Below are 20,458 nucleotides of genomic sequence, written 5' to 3'. Positions count from 1 at the left end.
GCAGAGGCTGATAGGCTTTCATCCCAATAAAAGAAAAACACTGAAAAAGTGAGTTAAGGGATTCTGACCCTCTTGGAATTAAGGAATGAATTGACCAATGGGTTCCCCGCTCCGTAGCAGATAGGGAAGGGGGAAGTCCCTAGCCAGAAATTCCCCCCCAAGGTAATGGATATACAGCCAGAAACTGGTCGGTGATCGCAGTCTTGGCCAGTCCACCCCTGAGTGCGCACGCTCCCTAGCTACCTGACTCTCTACACTCTACCGCGCGCACTTTTTAATGTGAGTTTCTGCCCCCCTAGTACTTTAATCTTTTCTCAACTGTTTCCGATATGATTGAGAAGTGTATTGGCTGTTAACCTAACAATTTATGGTGATAAACGGAAGTGTTCCAACAGGAAATTGATAGAGAAATGTGAGTACTGTGTGTTAGTATTATTTTGTAAACATTGATTAACGCGGAGTATACTGGAACACTTTTGTTCATATTTATGTATCATAACAATGTTTTCAAACCATTATGGCCGTGTACGGATGTCGCCATCGTTACCACAAGCTATTCTAGTGTATTTGACCACCGTTGCATAACGCTATTAGGAAGTCTGTCATTATCGTTATTATAAGCATTTTAAGTGACTGTGACCATCGTTAGTAAAAGCTTTTAACAGTATATGTCACTCTTGTTACCATGAATTTTAAGGCAGTGCATTTCTCCTTTGTTAAAATATGCTTTAGGTGATTGTTTTTACCTTCGTTATTATAAGCTTGGTGGAACACACAACCAACGTCGTTAACCTACACCATGCGGCAAGGTAACCAATTTTATCATAAGCTTAAAAACAGTGAATATCACCAACGGACGACTTCTGATTCCTGTTAGTTAGTTGGCTTAGAACCTTCCCGTCACATTGCTCATGTTTTCCTGGAAGCAGTTTATGCTGGTTAATGCAATTATTAATGTAATTGGTAATTTACGATGCGATTACCAACTAATGGGTTGAAACTGAACCCAGACAAAATCGCCCCTTCAAGGCAGTCACTACGTTATGTATACCTGGCATATACTAAATAATTGTTGAAGTTTAACAGGCATAGGCTTTAATGTCAAATGTCAATTACGAGACTGCGTTGTTCAGTTTGATGAGAGTGATTGGAAGCGTAACTGAAGGTCGAATATATGGTGGTCTGTTGAATGATTTAGGGCCCACGATGGCAGATCAGGTACCGGATGTGCCCCGGCGCTCCCTTGGATGGTAAATAACAAAGCCCTGCGGCCGTACGCAAGTCACCGATAAACACGGCAGACAAACACACTGGTATATGTTTGGGGAGTCCCAGGAGTTCCTCCGGAGGCGCTAGGCGCTCCACCCTCCACCCCACACAGAATACAGAAGATAGACAAACAAAGTCGCTGCAGAAATGCGATGGACCCTCCTAAACTCGCACACAAATGGGCTAATATGCAAAAGACGCCTTGTAGTGCTCTCCGGCAGAGCAGGAGTCAACCGCCCACCACACCCCAAGGACACACCGGGAGCCCACAAAGACCCACCAACCCTCGACACCTCTCGGCGCCGGACACCGTTTTCCCGTCCGAAGAACCAACCGGAAAACGGAAAAATGTAACAATTTCCCCGTGACCCCCAGCGATAAGTGCGCCGTAACAGCCCGGACCGTTGAATAAAAACACATGACGAGTATCGGATCGCGTCACGTGTTCCGACGGCTCCTCTAAAACAAGTCTTAGAGAGGGTGCATCTCTACCAGTACTCAAAATATACTACGTTCAAGCAGTTAGGTCACTCATTGACTATGCTGCTCCTACTTTTACATCCCTCAGTGATAACCAATGGGAGAAACTGGAAGTGTCTCAAAATGATGCCCTCAGAACAATGCTGGGAGCACCTATATGGACGCGGCGAGAAAATCTAAGAATGGAAACCAAATTACCAGTCTTAGGAAACAGGATCACACAAAGGATAGCCACCATGACAGCAAAACTTATTGGAACCACCGCCTGACGGTCAATCAAAGACAGCATACACAGATCGCTTCATAGAAACCTTTAATATAGATTATAGAACAAGGGCATGGGCGGATAATCTAGTCAAGATTCTAAAGAAAGTGGACTTGAAACGGACTATTCAAAATAAAGGGGAAGATAGCCCATATTAACACTTTTGGCAGCCTCCTCTATGGGAAGATTCGAGTCTAAAGATATTCCTTGAAGGATTACCAGTTAAAAACTCAGCATGTGACTCGCAGAGGCTCAAAGTAGTCATAGAAAAACAAATGGAAACCATCTCAAGACCTACAACGACTCACATCTTCACAGACGGATCAGTTGATCAAGAAAGAGGTTCTGCTGTGGCAGCAGTTTACACTAACAACCATGAAGCTCACTGGAGCATGAATAGTGGGTGCATTGCAAACAGAATTATATGCCCTAAAGGAGGCCATAAATTATGAAATTAAGACAAATTTACATGATGTCATCATTCATACCGACCCTAAATCTTCGCTCCAGGCATTGTTATTCAGCCAGCACAAAGATAATATAAAACTTACAGAAATCCTACATACAGGAAAAAGAAGCCCACAATCAAGGGCTGTCAATCATCCTAAATTGGATACCAAGTCACATTGGCATAGATGGTAATGAAAAGGCAGACTCACTAGCAAAACTGCCACTGCCCAACCTGTTGTACAGGTTAAAATACCTCCTAAATAATAAATTAAAGTAACATGAGGTAAGTACATGTTGGTATACTGTATTTTGATTACGTCAGAGAATGTCACAATCACTAAAATGTAATAATTCAGAGTACATTGTTTTGAGATTTTCCTTCATAACTTTGTATTATGCCACAAAACTGGAAACTAATCCAGATAGGGTTATATTCTGACCCAAGAAGTTGTGCTGGGAGGATTCTTGCAAGTATTATGTTGTTTTATGACGCAGTACTATCAGAGTGTCCCAGTGCAGGCTACAGAGGGCGAGACCATCACCCTAATAACGTTCTAGTAGGCTGTCGAAAGGTGAACCTAAAGACCTAAGCACATATTATTATAAGCTTTAAGAGTGTATGATAGCACAAGGCCGTCTACACGGATGATGGGCATGGGGGCCCCCTTACCCAGATGATGGGTATGGGGCCCCTTACCCAGATGATGGGCATGGGGGTCCCCCTTACCCAGATGATGGGCATGGGGGCCCCCCTTACCCAGATGATGGGCATGGGGGCCCCCCTTACCCAGATGATGGGCATGGGGGCCCCCCTTACCCAGATGATGGGCATGGGGCTCCTTACCCAGATGATGGGCATGGGGCTCCTTACCCAGATGATGGGCCCCGCCCGTCCGTTAAAGTGGAAGATTACCCTCAATTATGCACATATTATTGATGTAATTTGAAAAGGGTAATAATCCACTCTACCAAAAGATCTCTCATGAACAATATGGCAGCATGGGCCCTCATAGAATCATGGGGCTCCCTTGGGCAACTGCCCAGTGTGTCCATGCGTCAAGACGGCACTGTGCCACACTCACACCTGGCCACTGTGAAGACGCGCTAATGCACAGGCCTTAAACTAATCTACTGAACTGTTCCCGACGTGTTTGAATCAGAGTCCTACTACAATTCTGAGAATAAGTCATTCTGACGTGGGCTGGATCTTACTCTTGCAGATGTGTGCGACGATGAACTGTGTGCTTCTGGCCGTGGTCTTGTCCCTGGGTCTCCTCCTGGGCACTGACGCCCATGGCTACTACAGTCACCGTCGTTCATACCGGCCCTACGGTTACTTTGGGGGAGGTGGCAGAGGACCAGGAAGCATCTTCAGAGGCAACAGATTCCAAGGTGGCGGTGGGTTGCCTGGTGGATTCCAAGGGGGCGGTGGATTCCCAGGGGCCGGTGGATTCCAAGGGGGCGGTGGATTCCAAGGGGGCGGTGGATTCCAAGGGGCCGGTGGATTCCAAGGGGCTGGTGGATTCCAAGGGGGCGGTAGATTCCAAGGGGGCGGTAGATTCCAAGGGGGCGGTGGATTCCCAGGAGGCAATGGATTCCCTGGAGGAAACATCGGAGGCGGCGGTGCCACAGGAACCAACGGAGCGAGCGGGAACACCGGATCTAATGCTATTATCAGTGAGTTTATAAACGTGATGTTAAATGCAACAATCGATTCTTAATTTAAATACCAGACGACGTAATGGAAATAGGTCTCACAGACCTCTGTACACTGTAAGAGACTGGTTGTTCACTTATCTCCACAACACTCCTGCATAAATGCAAGCAAAACCCTTCTATAGTTTCACCAGCAGGGACTAAAACTACAATTATTCCTTTATATACTCAACATTAATGTTTTGTGTTCGTCCTTCAGCACCTGGAGGAGGAGGAGGGAGCTGCCCCCCAGCACGCTTAGCCTGCCCGTCTACGAGATCGCAGCCAGTCCAGTGCACGTCGGACAGCGAGTGTCTGGCGGGCCGCAAGTGCTGCTTTGATGCCTGCGTTCAGACCGAAGTGTGCAAAGCCACCGTCTAGTGGAACTCCGGGAGCCATCACCGGCACCTCCTCTTGTCCCTTGGGGTTTCCTCCTGGGCATTAAATACGATGGTCTCTGGACCTAAATAACTCGTATCTCTCAATTTGGCATATTAACCTTTATCAGTATTATGTATTATGTGCTATTAAAAGTAGCCAACTTAATTCAAATGTTTCTTACATATTTTAATTAAATAACGTTCCGTTACCTGAACATCCAACATAAGTTAAATTTATAAACTACTGCCATCATCTACATACAAACATAGTCCTGTAATTATGAAATAAAACTTGTAATAGATAATATACGATTATGAAAATTGAAACAGGAAGTTGTTGATCGTGCCCGATCTTTGTATTATTAATAAATCTATTCTTGTTCATTTATTTTCATTTGTAGCTACTGTATTATCCTCCAAGCTTTAACTGTTTATGTGCCCAGTTAGTTGTGCTTGCAGGCGTTAAAGCTCTTTTTGTTTCCCCCTTTTCCTATCTCTGAACCTGTTATGGACTGACAAACACGTTCCCTAGCCTATTACGCTGCAATATCTACATTTGATGTCTGGTATCAACCTGTCCTCTTACAAAGAACGTCGCAGTTCGATCGTATGCGTTACATAAGGCCAAAAATTGTCGTACTTGGAAGTGACGTACAGACCTGTTTTCTGTTTTGGGTCCTCTGGTAGGTTAGGAGACGACGACGAGATGACCGTTTTCTTGACGTTGGGAAACCTTAGGGAGGGCAGGCTGCTGTTATAGTGTGCGTCTGAGCCACTTAATTTCTTAGGGAAATTAAGAAATCCATTTGTTTACTGCTCGGAAAACATTATTTCCAATGTCTGTGTTGTTCACTGGGTACTTAGGTTTTATAGCTCTGTGCCCAATTCGCGTACCACCCATTCCAAATTGTTTGAGGATTTTTGTGTTGTGATCGTGTTCCCTGGTTCTTCTTTCAATTAGTGATATTTAATTACTAGTTTTTCCACGTAATTCATACCTCTCAGCTCCGCGACTAGTTTGATGACATACATCTGAACTTTTTCCAGCCCTGCTGTGCGTTCAACGTTTAAGGACTCCAAGCTGGCATTGTATTTTATAGAACTGTTCTGACATATATGATATTCATGGTTCTGACTCCTTATTTACATTTATTCAAACAGTTTTGTATTGTATATGCAGCTGATAACTGTTTGACATAGGCTTCGGGGGATAGGCTCCATGTGACAACCTTTCCCCCCCCCCCCCACTTTTTCTCAATATGATTCTAGTAGGCTTTCCTCTTCCGTTGGATAACTTACATTAAGCTTCGTTATTTTGTTCTTGCTCGAGTAGAACTCAAGTAGCCACTTATTGGGTAATTCTTTCAGCTTGTCCAAGTCATCAGTCAACACTGAAAGTGAGGTGTCTATCTTCTCTGGGAGGTCACTGACGTAGATCAGATACAGGACAACTTCTACTACTGATCTCATTGGGTCCCCCGGTGGTAACATCTCGCTGTTCTGAAGTATCTCCTCTCACTGTGACACTTTTCTGCTGCTTGGATACTTCGTTATCCACTACACTCCTTCCTGCTTCTCCAACTTGTGAGCTTGGAGAACTACGTCGAGGGCTTCCTGACAGCCCAAAAATTACAGATGCACCCCAGCCTTCCCTGTCCTGTCTGTAAATTATGTCGCCAGATCATGAAGTTCTATGACTTTTACGATGCAAAATATGTCGTCTAGAACTCGTGCTGTTATTGCGTCATAAAGGCTCTTGTCTCCGGATGTTCAACACGCCTCTTTCGTATGATCTTTTCCATTACCTTGCATGATATGCAACAATGCTACACTGGGCTGTAATTTACTGCTGCCAGTCTACCTCCCTTTTAGTACAGTAACATTTTATAAGCCGTCTTCCTACTTTCAGGCAGTGTTCCTGTTTTAGGTGACTTATACATATCACAGTAAGTGGCCACCACAAGGCATCAGCACCCTCCTAGTAGCTACAGTGAGATCTTGTGAGACCCCTACAGCCCTAGTCATGCCCAACAGGTGACTCCTCTCTTTATGGTAATGTCAAAATACTTTAATACTCTGATTTGACTCCGTCCTTCACAGTTACGCATTTCCCTTTGCACTATTGTGAAGACTTGGAATCTCATATCGAACTTCTCACATATTTCCATTTCATTCTCTAAGTACGTCTTCTCCGTCCTCAGCTTCATCACCTGATCGTTTCCCACGCTTGTCCTGATGTAACTGTGGAGTAGCCTGGGTCCCTTGCCCCAAATTGCAATTCTACCTTTTACTAGAGAATGACCGTGTGAGGCTTTACAGCAGCGTGTCAGCGCAACTAGACTGTGTTTAGCGGTGAAAAAGGCTGTGTTTAGCGGTGAAAACAAAACCAATATTCTCGTCAAATTTGTATTGCTATTTACCGATGAAAATAATGTGTGGCTGCTGTTATATAGCGAAACTCAGCAGCAAAAGAAAATTGCTACAAATAATATAAACAACAGAATTACTCTATACACACTGCTGGTACAGCAGATCAACAGTGAAGAGCGATTTATGTGGAACACGTCCCTATCCAACTCATGCCTCTCCAACCTATCCCACTCCAACCCATCTCCCCTGTTCTCCAGCTGCCTGAGGACAACAGAGGTGAAGAACTGAATAACAGGTTCCACCAAGGTTATCCACATGCTTTGGCGTGTGAGAGATCAACACGACAGAACAAAAATGGCAAGTACAGCATTGCGGACGATTACACGCAGCTTGGACAATTACTATTTGCTAATATGCCCAACGTTCCAGCAGCTAGCACCACTCACCACCACCACCACCAGCAGCTAGCAGCTAACACCACTCACCACCACCATCACCAGCAGCTAGCACCACTCGCCACCATCATAGCGGCTCGCAACACTGACGTGACATCCCGTTTTCTATTCATGGGTCTTCGGTTAGGCTACGGTTCGGCCAATTTAGTACAACAATTTAGTGATGTTGTGAGCGCTCGAGAGGACGGGCTGCTGTCATAATGACCGTTTAACACCGGACTCCCATCAAATACACGACAAATGTGAATAATTAGCAAAGAAGGAAAATTACGTTGCAAGTCACTCAAAACATGTTTGAAAACGTTATTACAAAGTTAACCAAAATCTGGCTTGCAAAAAAGTGAAGACGGAGTGACGGGCACGGGACGGAGTGAAGGGACACGGAGGCAGAGTGAAGGAACAAGAAAGAAGAGTGAAAGAACGAGAGGAAGAGTGAAGGAACGAAAGAAAAGTGAAGGAACAAGTAAAGAAGGTGCGGTAACCAGATTTTATGTTTATTCCAAAACTAACCAGTTTTTGTTGATTCCGTTCCGTGCCCCCACGACGCTGGCGCAGCATAGAGGGAATGTCCACTCGGCTACACTGTAAGGGTTTACCACAGACCACAACCTGCATCTTGTAAATATATACATATATTTACAACTAGTACCTTCATATCCGGTGTTTGAACCCCCACTGCTTTGACAACCTGTGTTCTTGGCGGTAAATGGGACTGGCTGGACCCCCTGTCAAGGACAATGGGCCTAGGCTAGAGGCAGAGGACATATTTGACGTGTGGCAATACTGTACATAATGCGCAGTCCTCGACACACACACTCACATTTAAGAGAGTTGCCCATAAACTCAGTTCATACTAAATACTGTTATCGATTTAATTTACTTAGGCACTAGGAGATTCGAACTCTCGATCGATCCCACGCGCGTGAGGCAAAAAGCCTAACCACTGTACTACGCAGACGGCTCCAATAAAGACGATTTATAATGTTTATTTCCACGATAGTGTGGGTGACAATTTGTACTGTTATCGATGCTGACATTATGCTACGTGTACTGTAAGAATAGGGCTCGGACTCTCGTCTTTAACTAAGGAATAAAATAATTAGATTTCCCGCCTCTCAGCTAGTCGATCGAGATCAAAATTTTCCTTGTTCGTGAGTCAGTAATTCCCCCGGTGCGATGGATATATACCGAGTACTTGCTCCACATTCAAGCAGTTGTAGCCAGACCGCCTCCGAGAGTGCACGCAATATCTTGGAAGTTCCGTACCCAGTTCCAATATCTTGGAAGTTCCACTGCTCTCACGTAAATTTGTCTCGTAAGTATAAAAACATCTTAACCAATTTAAATTGAATGAAATTGATTCACAATTGAGGATCTCGGGTTCGATCCCCCGGGTGTAACAGACTTGGAATGGATAAACACACAGATGTATAAACCTGTGGCTGTATACATCTGTATGTTGCTTAGGGGGGCCTGTGGCTGAGTGGACAGCGCTTGGGACTCGTAATCCCAGGGTCCAGGTTCGATCCCCGGCTATGGCGGAAACAAAATGAGCAGAGTTTCTTTTACCCTGATGCTCCTGTTACCTAGCAGTAAATAGATACCTAGGAGTTAGACAGTTGTTACGGGCTGCTTCCTCTGTGTGTGTGTGTACTCACCTAATTGTGCTTGCGGGGGTTGAGCTCTGGCTCTTTGGTCCCGATAAGTGTGTGTGTGTGTGTGTGTGTGTGTGTGTATGTGTGTGTGTGTGTGTGTGTGTGTGTGTGTGTGTGTGTGTGTGTGTGTGTGTGGTGGGAAAAAATCAGTTAATCGATTGCCAGTTGAGAGGCGGGCCGAAAGAGCAGAACTCAACCCCCGCAAGCACAAGTAGGTGAATACACCCCCTCTCCTTGACAGTTGAGAGGCGGGACCAAAGAGCCAAAGCTCACCCCCCCCCCCCGCAAGCACAACTAGGTGAGTACACCCAGCTGCACCACTTACAACACACAATAACATAGGCTGCAGAAGCATGAATACCCAAAAAAACTAACCACTCAAAATGCTGCACATTTACCTCCACTCTCTTACTTTCCCCATGTGATCAAAACGCTTCCTCATATGCTTCCAGAATAGCCTAGTACAGAACACGCACAGATACGGCCAAGTACTGTGGGGACCTCACAACACTACACAACCGCATATTAAACACCCTCGATGATCGGAAACACCTCATTAAAAAACCCGAGTCCCAGAGAATAACAACAATCAAAGTCTATACAAAGTCCTAATATATTCACTCATCAGTTACACACCACCTGCACTCTCCCTGCCGGCCAAAACAAACCACATGAAACTACAACCCATACAAAACAAGGCAGTATGATGGGTTGCCAACGCACACACATACACACCGGCAGGACCACCACACCAATGACAGCCACCATAAAAGAGGAAACATACACTCAATACATACTGGAAAACCCTAGCTGACAAATACACAGACTTATAACACACCACACCACCTTCCTCAGTGACACACTTGGAAAAAACCCAAAATACACACAAACTCTCCAACTCTACACGTGCCCTCCTCTACCACCTGCATAGATAAACAAAAAAGTTTTGACCGTTTATCATGAGGCTGCGTTAAGCCCTCAGACTAAAACGTTTCCTCTCACCTACTTCTATCACCATCTGAATTGTCCCCCCCTCAGAGTACCTTTCTTTTGTACTTCCTCACACACTCATCTTTCCGACTTGATAAAAGTCCACAACAGACAGAAACGTCATCTTTTCTTTACTTTCATATGCGAGTGTTGGGCTACGAATTTTCAGCCACGCTACTGTGACATTCTCTAAATAACAGTAATGTTTAATTTATAACAATAACAGCGGTTCTGATTTCAGTGTTTCTTAAATTTCATTTTCTTTTATAAAGCCACAAATAACGGGCAATGCGAGAATTGAACATTCCGATGCTTTTTTGATGTTGGACTGAAAGCCTATCAACCTCTTAAGGGTTATTAGGCCACTACATTTGCTTACTGACCAACCAGCCAGTGTGTGTACTTATCACTAAAGTGAGCTGCTACTGGTGTATTTTTCCGAGCCCTAAGAGTCGTGAAAATGAGCGCTTATAACATGGACTAATCTTACTCTTGCAGGCCCGTGCGATGAACTGTTTACGTCTTGCCCTCGTCTTAACCCTGGGTCTCCTCCTGTGTTCGGAGGTGGCTGCACAGCGTGGCAGATTCCCATGGCGCGACAGATTACAAAGAGGTAGTTGTACACCACTTTATTTACTATTATGTGCTTCTTTACTCGTCCTAGGAGCGGTAGTGAACCCCCATACCGATCCTGTCAATGGTTGTGGACCCTATAACCATCCTGTGAGTGGTAGCGGAGACAGTTACAGAAGCACATACAAGCTTCAGGAGCTGAACCTCCAAAATTCGTTTAACTATGCAAGTTACAACACTGAACTAGTTGCATAGTGTTGCATATAAATCAACGGTCTACTCCCAGTTTATTAAATTACGTCGTCACCGTGATCTCAAGAGGCTCTAAGAGCGTGAGTTACTTGACTGAGCAAGTTACAATTTTATTCCGACTACCATGCATCCACCTCCATGCTGTGGGCCGTGGGGGGGGTGTTCCTTCACTTACATGCGCTACCAGCAGTTACCAAACTACGGAAAGTCTGCTAGAATTTAAAGTAGTTCGTCACTCTGTATGAAATACGGAATGTGAACAATTTGTGAATGTTTCCACATAGCGGTGCAGGGTGTGAGAATAATTTCGCTGACACAGTATACATCAAGTTAACATCGGTAGGTGATGCAAACTATTAGAGATAAACAGGCGATGAGTCACAATAACGTGGCTAAAGTTGACCAGACTACACACACTAGAAGGTGAAGGGACGACGACGTTTCGGTCCGTCCTGGACCATTCTCAAGTCGATTCTCACAATCGACTTGAGAATGGTCCAGGACGGACCGAAACGTCGTCGTCCCTTCACCTTCCAGTGTGTGATCTGGTCAACTATTAGATATATATGTAGCTCTACTAATCTACGTTGTTTCAGCGCTACAAGGTCTTTAAAAAGTTCTTTGAAGGTATATTGTTTGGCTAACTGAATAATTCTATCATCAGGTCAAAGTCAGATGGAATCCTCATGAAATGGGCTTTGTTACCATTTTTCACAATTTTGTAGTACGCGTATAGAGCTTCAGGCACATATATGCTACAAGTATGTGTAGCCGATGAGTCACAATAACGTGGCTGAAGCGTTCACACCGGACCTACACACCTGAAATGGAGAAATGACGACGTTTCGGTCCGTTCTGGGCCATTATCAAGTCGTCTTGATGAGTCTAGAGCAAATAAGGATGATGAATAATCACGCATGATTCATATTTAGAGATATGTACGCACTTGAGTGTGCCATGAGTATAGCAAATAGATCGGACTATTAATGTGTACCACATTAAGCAATTTAGTAACCAGGAACACTAGATCCAGTACCATTAGTGAGTTTATAAAAAAACAGTGTCGCATGCAAATGTCGATTTTTCTTGTCATTTTTACAAATCCAAAGTACAAAATGAAAATATATCAAAATACCAATCGTAAAATAACGTGGCCAAACCTACGGAACTTCTTCAGTATTGCATAAAATAACAAAACATTCTTCCTATGTTTTTACGTTACTAATGTGTAATTTTCCTCCTGCAGGAGGACGCTGTCCCCCTGTACGGATTGGCTGCCCACCCGCTGTTTTCAGATCGCAGCCAGTCCAGTGCTCGTCGGACAGCGAGTGTCTGGCGGGCCGCAAGTGCTGCTTTGATGCCTGTGTCCAGACCGAAGTGTGCAAAGCCACCGTCTAGCGGACCACCGGGAAAGGAAAGGAATTACCAGGAGAATATCAGAGAATATCAGGAGAATTATCAGAGCCATACCGGGCAACAGTTATTGCCAGTGATGCCATATTCCGTGTTGCCATATAAGGAGTTTTTTTCGTCTTAAATAACTCGCGTCTCACAAGTATGTCAGTATATCTATAATTATACATCAGAAAAATAGTAGTTTATTCCACACTGAATAGTATGGAATTTTAAAATTGTTTGTATTAACGTTTTAAACATATGTTAAAATTATATACAGTCACAATTACGTAGATTTAATATACAATTCATTATAAAACATAATCAATAATTATACAATTCGGTATAAAACATAATCAATAATTATTCAATTCAGTATAAAACAATCAATAATTATACAATTCAGTATAAAACACAATCAGTAATTATACAGTTCAGTATAAAACAATCAATAATAATAATACAATGAATCACTACGAAAAACTGCACTAGAGAGCAAGATAATACCCGTGTTACATTTAAATATTGTCCAGCGCTGATCTTGTATTGTTAATAAAGTATACTGATGTATACCCACTTACAGTAATGACCAGTATATTTTCCTGAAAGCTGAAACCGTTTATGTGGGGTCTGGAGGACCAGTTAAATAGTGGAACGATAACAAAAGACAACATTTTGTATGAATATATCTACTGCATGAATACGAAGTGTAGTTATTGTTAGGTAACAACTCTGAACTACCTGGTGTGGTTTGGTAGTGGGTTGTAAGGCTTATCAACCTCTTAGAGGGTTATACTAGGCCCACCAACAATAGCTTCCTCGCCAACCAGCCAACTGTACACAGTTGGTGGTACAAGAGGCCAGGAGGTCTAAAGTCTTTTACGATTTCACATTCAACAATATAGTGTTCTAGTGAATGCATTAAAGGTTTGTCACAGAGTTTACAATCTGAATATTCTGGTAGTGGCTCAGCCTCACTAACCTGCCAGATGCGTCTATAGCCAAGGCGATTTTGCGCAATGACTGCATTCCATTGCCTGGTCCGGTTACTGTGCTGACCATACAAATACCTATTATTACAAAAATTGTCATAGCTTTTAATACCGCAGCTTTCAGGTCTCTGGGCATTTCTAAGTTCTTCTAAATCTGAAGTAACTTATTTAATTTGTATTTTTCTAATAATTGCATTAGTCAAAGTCATAAACAATTTTCTTTCGCAAGCCTCATTGGCCAATCTATTTACAAAATCATGTTTTCCAACTCCAACATGGGATGGGATCCACACAAATTTTATACAAAAGTTATTATCATTGGCAAAAATTACATTAAATTTAATATTACAAGCTACTTTAGACATTAATTATGATGGGTTATTTAAGGATGCAGAACACTTTTAGAGTCACACAATATCACTGAACCCCCATTGAGCTTATGGTACTCAGTGGCTAGATAAATACCCAACAGCTCAGACTGTGTCGTGATGCCCAGTCGTTTAATCTGTGTACTAGACATGATCATTTCATTCCCTTTATATATTGCACATTTACAACCTGCTCTACCAGTGCCCAATTGCACAGAACCATCAGTAAAATCATAGGATTCAGTTGAGTTTGAGATTTTGAAGATGACTGTCAATAGCTTCTAGTTAATTTTTAATTTTGCCCCGAGGGGCGACTTTATTGGGCAGCGCCACCCATCTTGTGAGTGGACATACCGCCATAGCAGCATGTACAACACTCCCCAATAAGAAGAAAACCCGCTGTGTTGTTCATCCTGTCACTTGTATCCAGACATACCTGGGACTTGCTTAACTGTCTCAAGTGAACAGCTTCTCAAACAAGAAGATTAACATTTGTTAACCCTTAAAATATTACGTTAACATGCGGGTGCGTCATTTATCCGAAGATAAACACTTCGAATGTTCCAAGAAAGAAACTTAATTGTTTTTGTTTGATGAGCCATGGTTAAGTATCAAGGGAATGAAGGTATATTTAAGCTCGTTAAACACTTGAACAACAAAACCAGCTTTTTCGCGTGTGTTCTTAGTAATATCACTTTTGCCTAGGATGTATTTTACCAGAGCATGAGTTGGTATTTTCTTAAACTCTTTATCTTTAAACACGTCCAGAGTTTCATCATGATCTAGTGGGTGTGTCAGTGAGGGATCAATGACTAACACAATTCCCCATGGAGATGTGACACTCATGTTCCGTAGAGTTAGGTGGAGTAGCCTCAATACCTGCAAGAGTGTCACTCGCATCTCAACAGGTGCTGGGAGAATTTACTTTATCACTATCACTAGCAGGACTCACCTCACCACTATCACCGGGCAGATTCCTCTCTAATGTCTTTATTTTACTTTACAATTCAAAAATTTGCATTTTTAACCAGTCAATTTCTTCTGTATCTTTGTTTGCTTTAGTCCAACGATGATTGGAAACTGCTTACTAGAGGTGACATCAGGAGCGTCCTGCTGGGTGCCTTCTGCAGCTGGACCAGACGACACTGGCTTCCTACTCGTGTTAGGGAGGACTAGGCGTCGAGCGCAGTTCCCATGCCAAACATTTACGCCTTCAAACAAACACCGGGGAAATTTCTGAACGCAGGGTAGGCTACCTCATCGTCCACAGGGATAGCAGGGTCCCTGTGTGGACACTACCTTGCATCGTGGTGTTCAGCACAGAGCCCATACAGAGTCACGTCGACAGTACTTGGAAACATGATGAGTACCGTGGCAATCATAAACAACAGCAGAGGACACCCAAGGTCTGATAGAACTTGGTGGGATGAAACTTCCAAATGAAAGGAATATTGTTGAGGAGGAAGGTTCGCTGCCTTTCCAGACGATGATGATCCTGTTGAGAGGTTCACCATCCTTATATATTCGTCTTGCCTTATAGACCCCTTCAAGATTAAAAGCTCTATCAACAGGAAACTCTTTGGGAAAACTGAAAACAAGATACTCCTTAAATGTTTTAGGGCGATTGTTGACGTCTTCTTTGGTGAAAATCATATTACCAATCTTACTTTCAACCAGTTGAGTGATATCTTTTTGTTTACATGACATATAGATATAGGAGATGTAACTCTAGGTTGGACTAAATCGAGTAATGTTTTGGAGAAGTCATTAGAAAGTTGTTCGAACCATATGAGCTTAGCTTGGGTCGTTGTTCCAGCTGGGAATGCCAGGCGCACATAGTTAACTCGGGGAGCAAGAAGTGGCCTGAGTGGGTGTTCTGCTTGCTGGCCCAGCAACAGTGAATACATTACGTATTGCCTGGCACACAATATTTACAAATGTTTCCTCCTAATACCCAGTTCACGATGCATATTTACTCGAATCTGACATATGCACTGCTCTGACATATCACTCAAATATACAGCGAGTTTGTGGTGGTGGTGAGGATTCGAGTCATCTTATAACTAAAGACGTTGTCCAGTGGGGTTTCCCCATCCTGCCACGATGGTAAAGTCAGTAATTCCCCCAGGGCAATGGATATATTGTCAGAAATTGCTCCACGTTCAGTCGTGGTTGAGACCTCACGGAGTGCACACGTTTGCCCTGCTGGCCTGGAAGTTCCCAGCCTGCTCCTCCTCTGTGCGCACACCTTTAATGTGAGTTTGTCCCGCAATTGTCTGTACATGATTCAATCAGCACTGCTTAACTGTGATATAAACTGACTAAACACTTAACATAATAAAATATTCTAGTAACATAAACATCAAGGCAGTGTATACATATTAGAACTGGTCCGTAACAATGTACATAAATCGATGTATGTTGCTTATTGTACGATTATGTAGTCTAATTGTGCTGCGGAGGTTGGGAATCAGCTCCTTGGTCCCGCCTTTTAACTTTCAATTGTAATTATGGACAAGTTTCTAAGCCTGTTGCTGTTGAGTTCCGTCGTAGCTACATTTGAAGCTGTGGATGTTTACTTTAACCAAGTCACTTTGCAGCATATTGGAATGACTAACAACGTTCGTCTACCACCCATTCCAAATAATTTGTCCTTAACTGAACTAGAAATTTCCTTGAAATATGATAATCATGACTTCCTTGACTAACTTCCAATGACATGAGGCTTAATTCCATTAGTCTTTCCTCATAACTCATGCCTCTGAACACTGTGACTAAGTCTAGAGGCATACCTCTAGACTTTCCCAAGTGTTGTTTTGCGGTTAAGGAGATAGGAACGACGACGATGCCGTATATTTATTTATTTATATACAAGAAGGTACATTGGGTTAGAGAGAATACATAGGATAGTATTTACAATCTTGTAAAGCCACTAGTACGCGCAGCGTTTCGGGCAGATATTGGTCCAACGTGTGATATACAACGTATTAAATGACTTCCTATTCAGATTACTACAGCAAATTCTTATGTTTGCCAACCTTGCATATGCACGAGAACACACAAAAATAAAGGAAGCTGCAGAGTGAGGTGTGAAATATCTACAGCATAGTCCACACCCTAGTCTAGTTTGGTCAATAAATTATGAGATATTCGCCTCAATATCAATAAAGCCTGACAACCCATCCATCACAAATCATTGTACTCTTAACTACTATGGATGAAACGTACAACATTTTGACTGTTGTTCCTAAAAATGGTTCAAGTTTTATATTATTTTGGATTTTTCTGAAGGACATAACACAAACTGGAATAGACTAATCATAAACCTATCCAGTCCTAGGCCTTAATAGGCAATCATACCTAATTTAATACATATATTTATTAAACCAGGTCTAGGAAAAGATTAATTTGGCGGTTGCAATCTTGTGCTGTGAAGAAAATGGACTTTTTTCGGAGCAATCGTCCATATTTTCCACGACACAATTGTTATGCTAGCACTCTTGGACGATAGGTTGCTAAATAATTGTTGTTGTTTAAGATTCGCTACCTAGAACAAAGTTCCAAGTAGCACGGGCTATGGTGAGCCCGTAATTGCTAAAATAAAGCAGAGGGGGGCTCTCCATAACGTTGATAACACTCCCACCAACGCATTAGTATCTAGTGTTTGATACCTGAATGTCGTCGCGTGTCAACTTGGCTCCTCCCACAGGTCTAACAGGTAACAGCCTCCACTCTGAAGGTCGACTTGTGACGCAGAGGCACACTGACGCACTATACCCCAGCACCTGCCACTCGTGCTCTGATTCGTCGATTACGCTGTCTCCTGCCACTCCACTAATCACCAAATGACACGTGGCACTAACTATTAGTTGGACAAGTGCGTGATTAGGAGGAGGAGGAGTTTAAATGGAGACGCAATCCGTTTTACAGAGAAATCACGAAAAATAAATAACAAAATAATGAAAGTAACTTAACAATGATACCTAATCTAAAAACATAAGAATACATATTCAAACTGATTATTGCATGGTCTGGCCTCTTGCGCACCTCTCAGCAGACCAGAAACGATTCTAAGAGGTCTAAGAGATTCTAAGAGATTCTAAGATGCACGAAGCTCCCACAGTTACCATGAGCTTTAAGACACTACTTGTCGCCCACAGACATGTCTCTTCCACAATGTAAACTTTAGTATATGGCATCGCGATCGTTATTATCAGCTTTAAGGCAACGTATATATATATCCACCTGAGAACGGTGAAGACGCTCCGATGCTCAGGCGCAATATTGATCAAGTGAATTGTTACTGGCATGCTCAAGTCAGTCCTAGAGGCGGGAAAAGGAGTAATGGTAACATGAGCTCAACTTACTCTTGCAGGCCCGTGCGATGAACTGGCCGCACCTCACCCTGGTGTTGGGCCTGGCTCTCCTCCTGGGCACGGAGGTGGTGGCGCACCTGGGCTACTACGGGCACCACAGACACCAACCACCCTTCGGCCACCATGTAGGTGGTGGTGGTAGGTTACAAGGAGGTGGCAGAGTCCCAGGAGGTGGCAGAGTCCCAGGAGGCGGCACTGTCCCAGGAGGTGGCAGAGTCCCAGGAGGCGGCATTATCCCAGGAGGTGGCAGAGTCCCAGGAGTCGGCACTGTCCCAGGAGGTGGCAGAGTCCCCGGAGGCAACATCAGATCAACTACCACCAGTGAGTTTATAACAATGTTACATATAAACGTTTCTTGTTTTAACATTCCCAAACGAGAAAATATCTCAAAATATCAATGTGTTACACTGAAGATTCGTCAGTATTGAATACAATAAGCCTGTGTTCCTATGTCTATACGCTACTGATGTGCATGTTCCTCTGCCAGGGCCTACAGGAGGGAGCTGTCCTCCCGTGCGACCTGCCTGCCCAGCCACCAGGATACAGCCTGTTATGTGTTCCACGGACAGCGAGTGTCTGGCGGGCCGCAAGTGCTGCTTCGATGCCTGTGTCCAGACCGAAGTGTGTAAAGCCACCGTCTAGCGGACCACCGGGAGCCATCACCGGCACCTGTCCCTGTATGGAGTTCTGTTGTCTTAAATAACTCGCGTCTCACAATAATCTCGAGTGTGTCTTACGTCACACTTAATAGTAGAGAGCATTCAACGAATCTCTAATAATATTCGGTTATATAAAACAATTCAACATGTTAAAATTATATACAATCACCAATATATGATACAATTCAGTGTAAAACCTATGCAATAATTATACAATGATCACTACGAAATCTCTACTACAGGAAGGGATACTCCTGTCACATTTAGTTCCTGTACAACGCTGACATTGTATTAATAAAATATATTACTGTCTATGTTCTTTCAATTGTGACCAGTATATTATTCTCAAAGCTGAAATTGTGTGTTTGTGTGGGATAACAAAATGATGGAAATATATTTATATACACATCTGCTATATCTTGAGGTTATCTTGAGATGATTACGGGGCTTAGTGTCCCCGCATCCTTAATTTGTTACACATTCCCAAGAAGGAGCCACAAAATAAGATGCTTATCTTAACATACTAAGAAGGTTAGGTGAGGTCGGTGTTTTCTATGAATTTTTTCAAGCTAAAATATTCACAATCAATTAGTATGTCACATATGCACTTATTAAATAAGCCAATATTGACTAGAGCAAGTGCGAGAACGGGTTGCCCAGGTACCTATTTACTGCTAGGTGAACAGGTGCAACAGGGCGAAAGAAACTTTGTTCATTTGTTTCCACCTCCACTGGGGGATCGAACCCGGAACCTTAGGAATACGAATCCCGAACGCTGTCCACTTAGCTGTCAGGCCCCTATATAAATATAAAGGTGTGGTTATTGTTAGGTAAAGCTCAGTCCCGCTCCTGTGCCAGGTAAGTCCACTACGGGCTCACCATAGCCCGTGCTACTTTGGAACTTTTGTTCTAAGTAGCTGAATCTAAAACAAAAACATATTGTTAGGTAAAGCTCAGCACCGCTTGCTGTGCTTGGGTGCTGAGCGCAAGGACTATTTCAACCTCTGGAGGGTTATTAGGGCTTTTACCAGCTATATATATTCATGCAACCTGTCCTCTTACAAAAAACGTCACATTTCGATCGTATGCGTTACACAAGACAAAAAAAAAAGTACTAGAAAATGAAACGGCTGGCGAAAGTGACGTACTGTTCCGTTTTCTGTTTTGGGTCTTCTGGTAGGTTAGGAGAGACCACTTTAGATTGACCGTTTTGTTGACTTTGGGAAACCTTAGGTGGACGGACTGATTCATGCCCGTGTCACCTCTTGGGTGGCTTAATCTTTATCGACCAATCTTATTAAGGCTACCACAATCACTTCCTTACTACCAATCGACACAGCACCGCTCCTGTGCCAGGTAAGTCCACTACGGGCTCGCCATAGCCCGTGCTACTTGCACTGCTCCTGTGCCAGGTAAGTTACGGGCTCACCATAGCCCGTGCTACTTGCCCCGCTCCTGTGCCAGGTAAGTTACGGGCTCACCATAGCCCGTGTTACTTGCCCCGCTCCTGTGCCAGGTAAGTTACGGGCTCACCACAGCCCGTGCTACTTGCCCCGCTCCTGTGCCAGGTAAGTTACGGGCTCACCATAGCCCGTGCTACTTGCCCCGCTCCTGTGCCAGGTAAGTTACGGGCTCACCACAGCCCGTGCTACTTGCCCCGCTCCTGTGCCAGGTAAGTTACGGGCTCACCATAGCCCGTGCTACTTGCCCCGCTCCTGTGCCAGGTAAGTTACGGGCTCACCATAGCCCGTGCTACTTGCCCCGCTCCTGTGCCAGGTAAGTTACGGGCTCACCATAGCCCGTGTTACTTGCCCCGCTCCTGTGCCAGGTAAGT

At 43.7% G+C, this 20,458-nt stretch overlaps 1 protein-coding gene across 4 annotated transcripts; it reads left to right on the top strand.

Moving 5' to 3' along the window:
• Nucleotides 1-155: 155 nt before the first annotated feature.
• Nucleotides 156-18,936, top strand: LOC123761664 (uncharacterized). Of its 4 annotated transcripts, none has more exons than XM_069330692.1 (7): nucleotides 156-279; nucleotides 3,685-4,141; nucleotides 4,380-8,679; nucleotides 10,508-10,622; nucleotides 12,081-15,844; nucleotides 17,965-18,286; nucleotides 18,453-18,936. In XM_069330692.1, exons 2-3 carry the CDS (start codon nucleotides 3,685-3,687, stop codon nucleotides 4,538-4,540), a joined length of 618 nt encoding a protein of 205 aa, XP_069186793.1. In that variant the 5' UTR covers nucleotides 156-279; the 3' UTR covers nucleotides 4,541-8,679; nucleotides 10,508-10,622; nucleotides 12,081-15,844; nucleotides 17,965-18,286; nucleotides 18,453-18,936. The 4 variants fall into 4 exon arrangements, with proteins under 4 accessions (XP_069186793.1, XP_069186795.1, XP_069186794.1 ...); XM_069330693.1 differs by lacking the exon at nucleotides 156-279 and adding an exon at nucleotides 291-412; XM_069330694.1 differs by lacking the exon at nucleotides 12,081-15,844.
• The last annotated feature ends 1,522 nt before the right edge of the window (nucleotides 18,937-20,458 follow it).

The sequence above is a fragment of the Procambarus clarkii genome, chromosome 24, assembly GCF_040958095.1.
Source record: "Procambarus clarkii isolate CNS0578487 chromosome 24, FALCON_Pclarkii_2.0, whole genome shotgun sequence".
NCBI lineage: Eukaryota > Metazoa > Arthropoda > Malacostraca > Decapoda > Cambaridae > Procambarus > Procambarus clarkii.
This window is presented reverse-complemented; position numbering and strand designations above follow the sequence as displayed.

Excerpts from the sequence above, each read along its gene's own strand:
- LOC123761664 (XM_069330694.1), top strand. The coding sequence starts at position 3,685 with ATGTGTGCGACGATGAACTGTGTGCTTCTGGCCGTGGTCTTGTCCCTG. Across the intron at positions 4,142-4,379 it reads CGGATCTAATGCTATTATCA|CACCTGGAGGAGGAGGAGGG; the intron begins GTGAGTTTATAA and ends TTCGTCCTTCAG.